The sequence below is a fragment of the Sciurus carolinensis genome, chromosome 14, assembly GCF_902686445.1.
Source record: "Sciurus carolinensis chromosome 14, mSciCar1.2, whole genome shotgun sequence".
Taxonomy (NCBI): domain Eukaryota; kingdom Metazoa; phylum Chordata; class Mammalia; order Rodentia; family Sciuridae; genus Sciurus; species Sciurus carolinensis.
Window position 1 is genome coordinate 55405913 of NC_062226.1, and position 14790 is coordinate 55420702.

General features: G+C 35.5%; 1 protein-coding gene across 1 annotated transcript in view; it reads left to right on the plus strand.

Moving 5' to 3' along the window:
* Positions 1-14790, plus strand: part of Ttc39b (tetratricopeptide repeat domain 39B) — a 151420-nt gene that overhangs the window by 125552 nt on the left and 11078 nt on the right. The window contains 9 exon segments of the mRNA XM_047524665.1: positions 1810-1915; positions 3281-3346; positions 5105-5213; positions 5768-5835; positions 5926-5985; positions 7440-7601; positions 8185-8276; positions 9425-9551; positions 12582-12690. Coding sequence (XP_047380621.1) covers positions 1810-1915; positions 3281-3346; positions 5105-5213; positions 5768-5835; positions 5926-5985; positions 7440-7601; positions 8185-8276; positions 9425-9551; positions 12582-12690 — 899 coding nt within the window.

The following is a 14790-nucleotide window of genomic DNA, read 5'->3' on the forward strand; positions in this document are numbered from 1 at the left end:
TAAATTTATCACAGTCAATTTAGAGTTAATATTGAACCATTGCACATAAAACATAAGAACTTTGTAGAAGTATAGTTTCATTTACCACTTGCTATCCTTTGCAATATTCTAATTTTTTTTAAATTTTGCAATTGTTCTTTTTAATTATCTATGACAGTAGAATGTATTTTTGACATTTCATATATACATGGAATATAACTCCATTTTTGTAATTGTACATGATGTGCAGACTGGTTGTGTATTCATATATGGACATAGGAAAGTTAATTCCAATTCATTCTACTGTCTTTCCCATTCCCATTCCCTCTCTCTTCCCACCACGTCCGGTTCAATCAGGTGAATCTCCTCTCCCAACCCTCTGCTCCCCCTATTGTGAGTCAGCATCCACATATCAGAGACAATATTCAACCTTTGGTTTTTGGGGGATTGGCTTATTTTGCTTAGCGTGATAGTCTCCAGTTCCATCCATTTACTGGCAAATGCCATAATTTCATTCTTCTTTTAGACTGAGTAATATTCCATTGGGTATATGTAACACATTTTCTTTATCCATTCATCTGTTGAAGGGCACCTAGGTTGGTTCAATAGCTTAGCTATTGTGAATTGAGCTGCTGTAAACATTGACTGTGTCACTATAGTAGGCTGATTTTAAGTCCTTTGGGTATATGCTGAGGAATGGGATAACTGGGTTAAATGGTGGTTCCATTCCATGTTTTCTGAGGACTCTCCACACTGCTTTCCAGAGTGGTTGCATTAATTTGCAGTCCCATCAGCAATGTATGAATATACATTTTCCCCACATCCCTGCCAACATTTATTATTACTCGTATTCTTGATAATTGCCTTTCTGACTGGAGTTAGATGAAATGTTAGTTTTAATTTGCATTTCTCTTGCAATATTCTTAGAGTATACAGTAAAATTATGTATATTCAAGCCTCAATACCACAGCAGGTTTAAACTTTAAATAGTCATGTGTTGTCATCTTCTCTGTTTACTCAAATAATCACCGTTTTTAGTATAATTCATTTATTCCTGCTTACTTTCAGACAGAACTTCCTTTAGCATTTCCTATATCTGCTTTCAAAATTTTTTTTTCATTTATTCAAAATTCTTTTTTTCCTTCAAGGACATTTTGCTAAGTAATATATTGGGTCAACAGGTTTGTTTGTTTCTTCTTTCAGTCTTTTGAAACTGCTATCTGTTGTGTTAAGGTCTTTGTTGTTTGTGTCAGAAATCAGTTGTCATTTGTGTTATCATTTTTATCTAATGAGTTATTTCTTCTCGCCTCTTTGAAGACTATTTTGTGTTTTGAGTCTCAACACTTTGACTATGATATGCCAAAGTGTAGATCTCTGTGGTCATTATGCCTTCAAATGTATATATGTATTTCCTTCCCATATGCTGTCCATTCCTTCTGAGATGCCAAAATTACACATTAGTCTGCCTGATTTTATTTAATAGGCTGCAGAGGTATTCTTCATTAAAACAACATTTTTTTCAGATTGGATATTATTTCAACATCTGTGTCATCTTAGAGTCAGTTTCTATTGACTGCCTTTTCTTTTGACTATGTCAGCTTGCTGATGGTTGAGCTCTCTTTCTTTATTCCCAGAAAGAAAAAATGGGTCCATTTTCCTTAATAATTTTTCCCAGATGGCCTTAAGAGTAAATGCAGCATAGCATTATCCATTTAAATATTCTGTGGTATTTTGCCTAATGACATTTATAGTATGTAAGTGTGAAATTTGATTTAACATTTATTTTAAGTCATGGGAAAATTATGCTATAACCTTTTCTCTTCAATCCAGAGAATGTCTTTCTATCCTGCATGTAATGCAGAAGAATAAACTTGAGCAAGAATTCTTTTATGAGTTTGAAGGAGGTGTCAAGCTTGGAACAGGGGCCTTTAACTTGGTAAGATAATAATTGTATAGAAACCCGTTTTTTGTAGAAGAACCCAAGGTTTTCATTGTGCTCTCTACTGCATTTGAACCTTATCCTTAACCTACACCTGAGTTTAGGGGATAAGTGGCTGAAGTGGGTCCATTTTTTGTGTGTGTTATGACCCAGTGGGGGCTTTGGCTACTATGTGTGGTAAAGCTCTACATGTTCTCAGGGCGGCTTTGGCTTGTACAGTGTAAGGGAAGCACGCAGCACTCTGAATGGACTAGTTAAGACTTTTAGTGACAAGAAACTTAGAATCTAGTTTCATTTCCATATCAGAAATATTGTTGCTGTGACAGTGATGGCTCTGGGATTGGAAATACATGAGGGAGTGATATAGCTTGAGAAATAATTTTGACTATCTCTAGGGGAATGAAGATTCTCCAGTATATTATTTGGAGATTTTTAAGTTTTATGAAGGTTTGACTGGAAGTCATGAGAAAGTGGTAGAATCATATCTATGAGTGTATGTGCCACCATGGCCATTTTTTTCATGAACCTATTGTTCTTTGACCAGTATCCAGAAATAAAGGTCTATTCATATCCATGGAATGGGTGATCTACCCTCTGGTTATTAAAATCCTCAGCTTTCATGTGGGATACAGATATCTTCACACTTTCTGCCTAATCAGAGAAGTCCGTCTGCTATCTCTTCCCCAGACATTTTTACCACTAATTTTCCAATCATGTTCCTTCCAAGCCCCTAAGGCATGTAGCCAAACCATTGTTCACAGGCCATAAATTGGAACATAAACACATATGACCATTTCTGCTTCCAAGCAAATTGTTTACCAGATTCACTGCCCTGGCTCTGTTTACCAGATTCTCACTGCTCACAAGGAGAATCTCCCTTCCCTACTTACCTCAGGGACGTCCCAGAAAGGAGCTGTAGTGCTGCAGCTGTGTACTTCCAGGTAGGGCCTGTATGTTGCCCAGAATACAAAAGATTTCTCTTTCTAAGAAAGAAACTTAAAAGAAACCTTGTCTGGAGAGGGGTGCTGAGGAATTGCTTTCCTGTCATTTCATCACTCCACATAAAAGGAGCTAAGCCAGTGTTCCTTAGAGAATCATGGAAATGACAGGCTTTGTTTTTTCCTTAAAAAAATTTTTTTAAGGTTCATCACGTTAGTAAATGAAATTAATTATTACAGTATGTGGTGATTGAGATATATCTAGTGGTTTAAACTTGTTTCTAATTTTTCATATTACTGAAACATTAAAACTTACAAGTTGTTCGGATTTTACCATTTATCTATAGTTAGATATATTAACATATATATACTTATTATACTTATGTGTATATATATATATATATATATTTTTTTTCCCTTACAGATGCTGTCCCTTTTACCAGCAAGGATTATCAGATTATTAGAGTTTATTGGATTTTCTGGAAACAGGGTACACATTTAATTTTATATTAGTTTTGACATTATTTTTTGAATATGGGAACATTGTAACTTGTCCTCACAACTAGCATGAAAATGATTGGCAGTTTGCTTGCAGGACAATAAAGTATCATTGGTCTTGATCATATCTTTCAGGAATTAGGCATGGTTTTTCTGTTGAAAGTTTAAAATCTTATGTTTCTTACCTAAATTCTGGGTTTAAAAATTATGTTTTACTAATATTGCTGCTTGGTGGATCTTTATTACTTCTATATGGTTAAAATATACTTCCTTATCATTTTATTAAACCCAGAGTTATCTTCTGTAAAACAAAGAAATTGGGATTGATTTCCAAATCTAATAGTTTATAATTCTGACAGATTAATAGCATGTATTAATTATACATTATAGTGGCAATATTTTGAATTTCCATATTTTTTACAAATTTCACTGTGAAATTGAGTGAGAAAATTTGCTTTCCATGAGTTTTATTCATTCAATTTCTGTGTGGTGGTTGTTTTGTAGTGAGTATATAACATTTATTAATCATAACACTCAACTATGCTTTTATAAGAGTTGTCTCATTGCAAAAGCTGTCTCTGTAAGTCAAAGGGCAGGTTTTGAGGGGCTTGGGTTGTAGCTCAGTGGTAGAGTGCTTGCCTGGCACCTGTGGGGCACTGGGTTTGATCCTCAGCACCACATAAAAATAAATAAATGAAATAAAAGTATCGTGTCCATCTACAACTAAAAAAATTTTTTTTAAAAAAGAGCAGGTTTTGAGACATGTAATAAGAATAAGTGAAAGAAACTATAATAGTTTCTCTGTTTATTCCACTGTCCATATTCTTCCTATGCAATTATGATTTGTGGTGATCTCCTTATGATAGGTTTTGTATATTTTTGACGCGGTACGTTGTTATCCTACTCCTTAACGATTCATCTTCCACCTTATTCCTTCAGTAGTTCCCTGTTGCCTTTTTTTTCCCCCTCCCTGTGATACTGGGACTGATTGGGGGTCTAATGCATATCAGGCAAGTGCCCGACCACTGAGCTACATCCCCAGGCCCCAGTTCGACTCTTGAATAAAGTCCCAACTCTGACATGGCCTAAAGGTCCCCATAATCTGAATATGCATGTGAACTGGACAGTTTGTTGTTCCTTTAACAGGCCCTGAGCTTTCCTGTTTCTGTGCTGCTTTCTGCTTGTCTTGGTGTTCAGACATCTTCCCTAACAGGGCTTCCTCCCAAGGGTTATTCTCTGGAGAGCCTCTCCATTCCCTAGATTTGAAAAAAATGCCACCCATTCCACAGAGCTTTCCGTGGTAGTCCCCCAATGGGCTCAAGCATTCCTAACTTTCAAAATCATCTATTTGTCTTTCTTAGGGCACTCACTGTATTCTAACAATGTGATATTTGCATGCTGTCTTCCTCATTTGATGGCAGGGTCTTTGCACTCACCAGAGTGCCTTGCCCTTGAACCTTCAGTATGTTTTAATAAGTTAATATTTTTATTAGAGAAATATAGCATGTCTGTGAAGTGAGCACTACCATTTTCTCTCCCCAAAATCACTTGATACAAAAGAATTTAGGAGATTGTCTTATGTCAAAATATGAAGTTTGTTTCTAGTTAGGCATTACCACTGTTTTAAACTTCTAAAAAATAAACCCCACCTTCATGGAGGGCAGAAATAAATGATTTAGCATGTGGAAGTTCTCATATTTAATCTTTCAGTTGTGTTCTTGTGTTTCTAAAATGTGTTTGATTCATGTAGGAGTTGGGCCTCCTGCAGCTTCGGGAAGGTGCATCGGGTAGAAGCATGAGGTCGCCACTGTGCTGCCTAACCATCCTGGCTTTCCATACTTATATCTCCCTCATACTTGGTAAGGTCTAGGTTACATTAGACGTCATTGAAAATTATCTTTAATCTGAATGAGTAAAAATGTAGAAAAATCAGTAAAAGTCAGTAGTTCTTACTTGTTTGCTTTTTTGTCTGAGATGGAAAATGGTGACATTGTCATAGTGACATTTGGCAGAGGGTGTTGGCTGCTTCTTTCATTGAAGATTTTCTCAGCTAAAATTTCTGCATTAAAGTGAACTATTTTATCATAGTTATAACAGATTTATTTTTGTGTGAAAATTAATTTTTGGCTAAAACAATAAGTTAATATTGCTATTGAAACCAGAGATTACAAGAAAATTAGGAGTTTAAGACAACTACCTCCATTCTTCAAGAATTATCAGACCCAGAGCTGTCTTAAATAGTCATAGATAACACTTGTCTTTATTTTTCAAGTGTAAAAAATGAGAAAGTAATAATTTTCATTTTTTTCCGTGAATAGATCTTTGCTTTATGTTAGTGAAATTTAGAGTGTTAGTTATAATAAACACCTACCATGTTTTGTGATGACTGAGGCTTTTCCTGTTGAATTTCTAGGTACAGGAGAAGTGAATGTTGTGGAAGCAGAGAGTCTCCTTGCACCCTTCCTCCAGCAGTTTCCAAATGTATGCTAAATATTTTAAGTGTATGTTTCAACCATAATCAATCAGCCAGCGTTGACTGTTGAACAGTGTGTTTTCTTCCTTTCTGCACAGGGCTCCCTCATGTTGTTTTATCATGCCCGAATCGAGTTGCTGAAAGGGAATATTGAAGAGGTAACTTTTTTGGTGGGAGTTGTTTGGGGGAATTACCTGCGTGGTAGTTTCATCACACAGTCATTCTCTATAACTAAATTCAGCTGTGTGGATTAGCTAAAAATAAAGAAAAAGACATTTTAATTAAAAGGCCAAAATTTTAACTTGTGTATATATCCTATCATATGTAGTAGGTTACTGAAAGCATCCTTACACATAAAGCACATGAGTCAGTTCAGGGTAGAATATACAAAATAACAGGTGGGCAGTCTGAGGCATTTTGAAAAACTTGGACGGCTATCAATTACTGTGTTCTATGTTGACTTTGGAATATAGGCCCTATATAAGACGTAGTTCCATTGTATTGTGTGTGGACTCCTCATTAAAGGAACTTATTCACATGTCCCCTGAAGATGTAAGAGTGAGGAGCCTTTTGTATGCATACACACACAAATGAAATGATTTTCTTCTACCCATATGGGATCAAATATATATTTTTTCTGTGATTTTTTTTTTTCCTGTTTACAATATATCTTGGATCTTTCTCCAGGTCAGTATACCTAATTTTCCCTCATTCTTTCTGATAGCTTGGTTTCATTTTCTTGGATGATTATACTATACCTAACTAAAGTCTACTAAAGTCTACTGTTGGTAGATATTTGTCCACTACAAATAATGCTCTTGTCAGCATCATTGTATGTACATTTCAGTGCACAAGTGTAGTGACCTAAGCCGGATTCTGATCATTAGAATAGCTGGGTTAGAATATGTTTGCATTTTGATGTATCCAGCCAAATTGCCCTCCTTTTTTAAAGGTTCTTCCAACTTAAACTCCTGTAAAGATATGAGAATGCTTGTTTCCAGTGTTCTTTGTTAACTTGGGACATTTTCCATCTTTCAAATTTTTGCCAGTGTGATGGTTGAAAAATAACAATCTGATTTTTATGTTTATATTGCTCAGTTTACAGATTTCTTTATATGTATATCATTTGTGTATCTTTTTCTCTGATTTGCTTGTTTCACCATTTTTCCCTTTGAATTTTTTCTTAAAGAATTTTATAAAATTTTTGTCTGGTAAGGGATTCATTAACCTTTTGCCAGGTGAGCAGGCATATCTTCTCCCAGCCTGCCAGTGCCTGGCACTGTGTTTATGGCGTGTTTTTGTCCATTGGAAGTTCTACCTTTATTATTTGTCAGTATTCTTTTTAAAGGACTTTGGCATTTTATAACTTATCTGGAAAGGAGCTTCCCCACTCCCACACTATAAAGTGCCAAGGTCCCCTCACAAAGTTACGTGGAGAGGCAGAACCTAACTGTATTATTGCATATAAGCAGAGGATCATGTAGTCATATTGAGTGGTTTAATAAGTGATCATTTTGTTCTTTTTGTACAAAGTGTTTTATGTATTTTTCCATTAGGTTATTTTCTCCTTGTCTAATATCTGGATGATCAGCTTTATGCAATTGACTTATAGGCACAAGAGATATTTCGAAAATGCATTTCAGTTCAAGAAGAATGGAAACAGTTTCACCATCTCTGTTACTGGGAGTTAATGTGGATTTATGTATTCCAACAAAATTGGATGCAGGCGTATTACTATTCAGATCTGCTTTGCAAAGAGAGTAAGTGGTCCAAGGTAAGTGTAGTGCTTTCATTTGCTTATAAATGCCAGGACAAATTTCATTTAGGATTGTTTGTTCAGCTGTATGACATTGAGGGAACGTGCATTAAGTACCTAGTACTTAGCACTATTGTCAGTATTATGTGCTTTAAAAGCCATCCAAAGAGTTCTTTCTAACAAAGAGGTTCTACTCTTTAAGATGAACTGTACTTATATTTAAAGTTATTGCATATCAATACTGTAGTTTTGATAATTTTTTGTAGACTTCCCAGTTCCCTGATGACCAGGCTTTTCATAATAATTAAAATTAATTCTGATATATTTATGAGAAGTTGGGAGAAGTGAGACAGAAGATTTTCATTCATTTTGCCCACTTTCTCATCCACAAGTGATATATAATAGGAAAATGCTCTAAATTTATTGGACAGTGTTTTTCTCATTTGGAGATGGCAACTTAAAACTTCTATTTCCTTTGATTTTTTTTTGATGCCTTTTAATATTACATCTGGAAGGTCTGTAGGTCATTTCTGATTTGCAAGGTAGAAATTTCACGTATCTCAAGATGTTCTTATAGCAAGCCCCTTTTCTTCTTCTCAAGGCAACGTATGTATTTTTGAAAGCTGCAATTTTGAGTATGCTTCCTGAGGAAGATGTGGTGGCAACTAATGAGAACGTGGTAACTTTATTCAGGTAGGCGAGACACTATTTCTTTAACAAAGATTCTGAATATTTAAAGGTACACTAATACATCTTTTTTTTTTTTCCTTAGGGCTCCCTCATGATTCACTTTCACATTTCTGTAATTCTTTAATTCTTTTATTTTAATTTTTAAAAATTATTTTAATTATTTTATATTTTTATATTTTAATTATTTTATTTTAATTTCTTTAATTCTCTACTCATTTAGATGGGAATCCCTAAACAATTTATTTACAAAATAACTAAATACAATAAATACAAGATAAAGTCAAAATATTCTTCCAGTAGGATTTTGCATATATGCTCGTGTGACTGGGAGTCTTGAGAACATATTGTTTTATGTTTTGAAACTAGGGTTTTTTTAACTGGGGATTTGCTACTGCAATTCTACTGGATTTTCCCCCTATTTCATCTTACTCTTTCAATGATGTAATTGGACATTTCCTTGAATTCTTGTTTGATACATCTGTAAAATTGTGCATAGGAAAGTGCCCCTAGGAACGTATAATCTTCTCACTGTACTTTCATTTTTATTTGCTTCTGAAATTCATAATTGAAATTCCTTAGAATTTTGAAAGGAAGTTTATAAACATGGTACATATCCTAAACTTATCATTTCCTAAATCACCTATGCTTGGGAAACATTTTCTCAAAGTATACATTAATTGATGGCTGTCTTTTAAGCCACAGTATTTTATAGATCTGTATCAGACTTGCAAACTTGGAATGGGAAGTGTAACAGTGTATGCTCTGTTCCCTCTCTGTGGGTATCCACACTGAAAGTAAATACCTTGGGCTATTTCCTGCTTTCTTATGTGAATTGCCAATTTTATACCTAGATTGCCAGAACTGTATTTGATATATGTAGTTTATTAGCTATGCTGACTAGAAAGAAATGTGTCAATCAGTGATTCTCACTTGAGTTTACATCAGAGTACATACTGAGTGGGCATCAGACTCCACGTTGCTGGTCCCACCACTGGAGTTGCTGATTTAGTAGGTCTGGGGTAGGCCCTGAGTATTGGCATTTCAAACAGACTCCCAGCATCTGCTGCTGCTGTGCAGCATGCAATGTGAAAATCACAGGTGTAAATATTGTGTGTTTACTGACCTTTCATTGTGTTTGGGGCTCTTCACAGACAGGTGGATGGTTTGAAGCAAAGAATTGCTGGTAAATCTCTCCCTACTGAGAAGTTTGCAGTGAGGAAGGCTCGGCGTTACTCCCCCTCCTTGCCTGCCCCTGTGAAGCTCATCCTTCCAGCCCTGGTGTGTGCTTTTATTTTATTTACTGTTCACATACTAGAAATAGTGTACTCAGAACATCAGGGAGAATGTTAACTCTGGTTGGGAAGATCAGCTCTAATAAAAACTATTTTGTTTTTTAAGGTAAACATTTATAAATGATTTATTAGCAAATAATAAAAATGATAGCTAATGTTTTTTGACTCGATATATTCCAGGCATTAAGATAAAGGTTAGTTTTTTAAAAAAAGAACCATATCATTTAATTCTTACAATATCTATGAATGTGGTCTTGTTTGCCCCATTTTATAGATAAGGAAGTTCAGGCAAGGAAGTCCAGGAAGAAAGAAGGGAAGTTGACTTCATTGAAGTTGAATTGAATTAGAATATAAGTCACTAATGTAATCGTCCCTTTTCTCTTAGTTTATTAAAAAGGTAAAGGGAAGCCTGAAATTAATTTTAAGATTATATTTTGTTTAACCCAGTACATGCCAAGTTTTGCCATTTCAACATATAATGGATAAAACTTGTTCATAAGATATTTCACATTCTTTTATATTGCACTAGTTCTTGGAAGTCAGTGTCTTTCACACTTTCATGACACCTCAGTTTGAACTAGCCATACTTCCAGTGCTCAACAGTGTCAAGTGGTTGGTGCCTGTTTTAGTCCAGGTGGAGCTCATACTCCTAATTGTTATGCCTTTTAGGTAAGACCTCTGTGAAAAACACAATGTCAATCTCAATTTAATTAATGAAACCTTCTTTTAAAGATACATTTGAATAAATCAAGTTACCATGACTCTTTGAGAGCTTTAGATTTTGCAAAGGTAGTCAGCAGAGCTGTTCGGTGCAAGCCGATATCTGTAGTCCTCCTGTGAGGGTTCCTGAATCTATTTGCCTTTTTATTCTAGATTTTATTTAACCATTCCCATTTGACTGTTCAGTATATTTTTCTAGTTTTTACTATTACAAACACACAATAGCAAAGATCCTTTTTTTTTTTTTTTTTGGGTACATGTATGTGTACTTCCCTCAGAATGATTTCTAGAGTTGGAATTCCTGGTTGAAGGGTATATGCATTTAATATATTTTGGTAAAAATTGCCATATTTCCCTCCAAAAAATCTGTACCAATTTAAATTTCTACCAACAATATTTTATTCTTATACTTTGCATTTCCCTACTGGTGCCATTGAGCTTGTTTTCATGGGCATTTTTCAAGTGCCTTTTTTTGTGTGTGGCAGTACTAGGGGATTGAACCCAGGGCTGCTCTCCCACTGAGCCACATTCCCAGTACATTTTTCTTATATTTATTTATTTATTCATTTTTGCAGTGCTGAGGATTGAAACTGGTGTGTGTGGGTTCATTCATTTTTATTTCTTCTTTTGTGAATTGTTGTTTACATCCTTCGTGAATTTTTCTTTGGGTTGTTTCTTGATCTTTTACTGACTTACGGCACCTCTGCAACCCTAGCAGGTATCAGGAGTTGGCCTGCAACTACCACCTAGGCACAAGTGTTTCAAACTTAACTAAACGTTAACACCAACATGAGATTCCTTCTGTGACTGTGATGAAGGTAGACAAAAATATGGCCACTCTGTAATCATGTCTGAGTACAGATAAAAGCAAGAGCAAAGACAATGAAGCATCTTCTCCCTTTTTCAGCCAACAGGAGAGCCTGCTGCTGCCTTACCAGTTAGCTTCAACCCCATCCCTCTTTTTTTTTTTTTTTTTTGCAGTGCTGGGGATTGAACCGAGGGCCTTGTGCTTGCGAGGCAAGCACTCTACCAACTGAGCTATCTCCCCAGCCCTCTCTTTTGTTTTTATCAAGTAATCTGCACCAGGGAAGTTTTTTGTCTCACGGAACCTTCCTGAGTATTTTCTAGACCATGAAATTTCTTTCTCTGTACTAATACTTAGGTACCAGTGCATAACTGTATCCTGCTTTGACTGTTAAGAACCATGAATATAGGCTCAATAGGTTATTGACTGGTACCTAGGGATTTTACAACAAGCCTTTGTTCATAAAATCTCAGAGGTGAGCCTGCCTCCTTCTGATAAAATATTCCATCAATAAAAAAATTTTAAATCACCATCAGTTTAAAAATATTCTCTCAGTTATTGAATTGAGCTCTTACTCTTTTAGCAGCAAGAAACTATGTAAAATGAAAGGCAGAGTGCTGTGATCTTAGCCTTCAGTGTTATTAAATAAACTCACCATTCTGCCTGAATGAGGCTCCACATTTTCACTGCTTCCCTTAAGAGGCTTTTCAAGCAGAATGTATCATATTTTAAAATTTATTTCCAAGAAGATACTGGTTATTTTGCTTATTGTATGCCCTTCAAAATATGAACTGCACTGTCAGGAGCATTAGAAAAATATTTTCAAGCAAAAGCACATTTGCTTTTGATCCAAAAAAAATTCTCATCTGTTAGCCAATTGAATATAATAGGCAATGAGAAATCATTAGTTTACATTTTCAGGAGCTGTCATTTAGCCATATGGCTTTAAATGAGTGCTTTTCTGCATATTGAATTGCACTACTGGACCAACACATATTTTTAATGGTATAAAAGAACCTGAGCCCAATGAAAAATTCCAATGTTTATTTCCAGTGATATGCTTGGAAACATTTTATGTAAACAACTGGCAGATATTTAAAAATATTTCCCTTTAAAGTAACAATAAAAATTACATTAAACAGAACTGTTCATAGTGTCATTTTAAAATGTTATATTTACTTCTGTATCTATATTTTATTCTAAAAAAATTGTATACTTCTAGGTACTTAATATTTGTTGAATGAATAAGTTGTTTTTTCAGTAAAATAATATATGTACTGAATTACTTCACAGTACAAAAGACATATCATGAAACAAGGGGAAATTATATATCACTAAATTCCAAACGAAGAAAGCTAAAGAAAATGATCCCTAAATACTGTATGGTGATCCCTAGCAACCTTGGCAAAACACATGTATGTGCTTTTGAGGTTGTAAGGAACTTTGAATAACCTCACATAATTGGCATGAGTTTTCATTCTTCCTCATTAGGAAATGATGTATGTCTGGAATGGTTTTTCAATAGTGAGCAAAAGAAAAGACCTTTCTGAAAATCTCTTGGTAACCGTTGAAATGGCTGAGGCGGCTTTACAAAATGAAAGTAAGTGTGAAAAGTAAACCTGTAGTCGTCTTTCTCTGTGCTCCATTTCCATTCCTCTGCCCTTTCCCTTGCATCTCTGTCCGTGTCAATCTGTGTGCAGCAAGGTGGTTGATTTAATCAAGATGAAGGGAGGAATGACACATGTTGCAACAAGGGTGAACTTTGGAAGCACTGGGCAGCATGAAAGGAGCCAGTCACAAAAGGCCATTTTTTATATGATTCCCCTTATATGACATGCCCAGCAGAGGCCAGTGCTTAAAGACTGAACACAGATTAATAGTTGATAGGGATGGAGGAATTGGGGTGGGGTGTGATAGCTAAAGGGTATAGCATTTTATTGGGGAGGATGAAAAAATGTTCTAAAATTGTGATAATTGAACAATTATATAAATGTACTAAAAACGACTGAATTATATGCTTCAAATGAACAAGATTTATACCATGTAAATTGTATCTGAAAACTGTTAAAAAAAAAAAAAAAGATGAAGGGAAGAAGACAGATATTCCAGTGTGGGGACAACACAAAGAATTGGGCTTTTCCTTCCGGCTTAGCTATGACTCTTTCCAGGCCTCCCAGTTGCTCTCCAGTCTAGAGTGTTTCTGTAGACTCGAGGAATTGTTTGTTTTCACGTTTGGATCTTATCACCACTTAATTTTCCACTCATTACCTTTGTTGAGGCTCGGGATTTACCAAGGTTTGCTGGAGGTAGCTGACAGAATGGCAGGGGCATCAGAACTGGTGTGTGGCCCCAGCTCTGCAGCTATCAGACTCAGGAAAACACCTGTTTCTTTTGAAATGGGAGCAGTGTTGGACCAATGATACCCAAAGTTGTTTTCTTGCTCTAACATTTCTGTTTTTTTAAATAGAGGATTTATGTTGTGATAGACAGTGCCATCAGTGATAACCTCTATTGCGTTCCTTATCAATGCCGGACCACGTAGGTATTATCTCAAGATCATGGTCTTATCTTTTGGAATGTTCTGACCATAGAAGTAAAATGAAAATTTTCCTGGTGATAAACCTGGTAATGGGCATAGAATAGTGTGCGTGGTGGGAGAACTGTAACAGTTAAATCATTTTTCTGTTTTTATTCTTTTTCTTTCCTTCCTTCCTTCCTCCCCTTCCCTCCCTCCCTCCCTTTCTCCTTCCGTCCCCTCCCTCCCTTCCTTCCTTTGGTACTGAGGATTGAATTACTTCCTCAGCCCTTTTTATTTTTTATCTTGAGACAGGGTCTCACTAAATTGTCCAGGCTGGTCTCAAGCTTGTGCTCCTGCCTCCGCCTCCTGAGGAGCTGTGATCATAGGTGTGTGCCACCACACCCCGCTCATTTTTTGTAACAGGAAAAATATGGATACTCAGGGAGCTCTGGCTCCATATTCAGTAAGCTCCCCACAGTGGGGATTAAGTTATTGAGTATGGCTGCAGAGGTGAGGACTTCATTTGGATTTTTTTTTTTTTAATTTTTATTTTTGGTACTTGCATCTTTGTTATCAGGCTGAAACTTTTAATGAGACTTCCCTTTACAATTATTCTTTTAAACACATAATTAAAATCCTTAGGTATAGGTGGGGAAAGTCACCTTTATTTTTGCTATGATTATACAATTAATTTAGAATTATTTTGTATTTCATCCTGCTTAGAGTTACAAACATAAGGTATATGAATATATTCTAGCCTAGAGTTTTTTTTTAATTTAATAAACTATAACTGTTTTAAGTGTCAGTAAATAGGGTTTATGAATTTCAAAAGCTTCGTAGCATTCCATGAAGCTAATGTATCCACTCTTTTGGTGTCATTGGACATTTAGACTGCTTTCCCCATTTAAAATAATTCTAACTTTAGATTTCCATCAATAAGAGAAGAAATATAAAAGAATGAAAGCTGAGTCAATTGGCTTATCTACTAACAAGGTCAAGGTTTCAGACAAGAGAGCTATAGAGTCTGAACAAAGGGATCAAAAAGAGGAATTCGAAGTTTGTACTTCGAATATTTATGAAGTGCTGACTGTAGACTTACTGCATGCACTTTTCAGACTTTGTATGATCTTCTAGATATTCTGGTATTATATTTTCTACATAGTTTCTATTAGAGTTGTGATA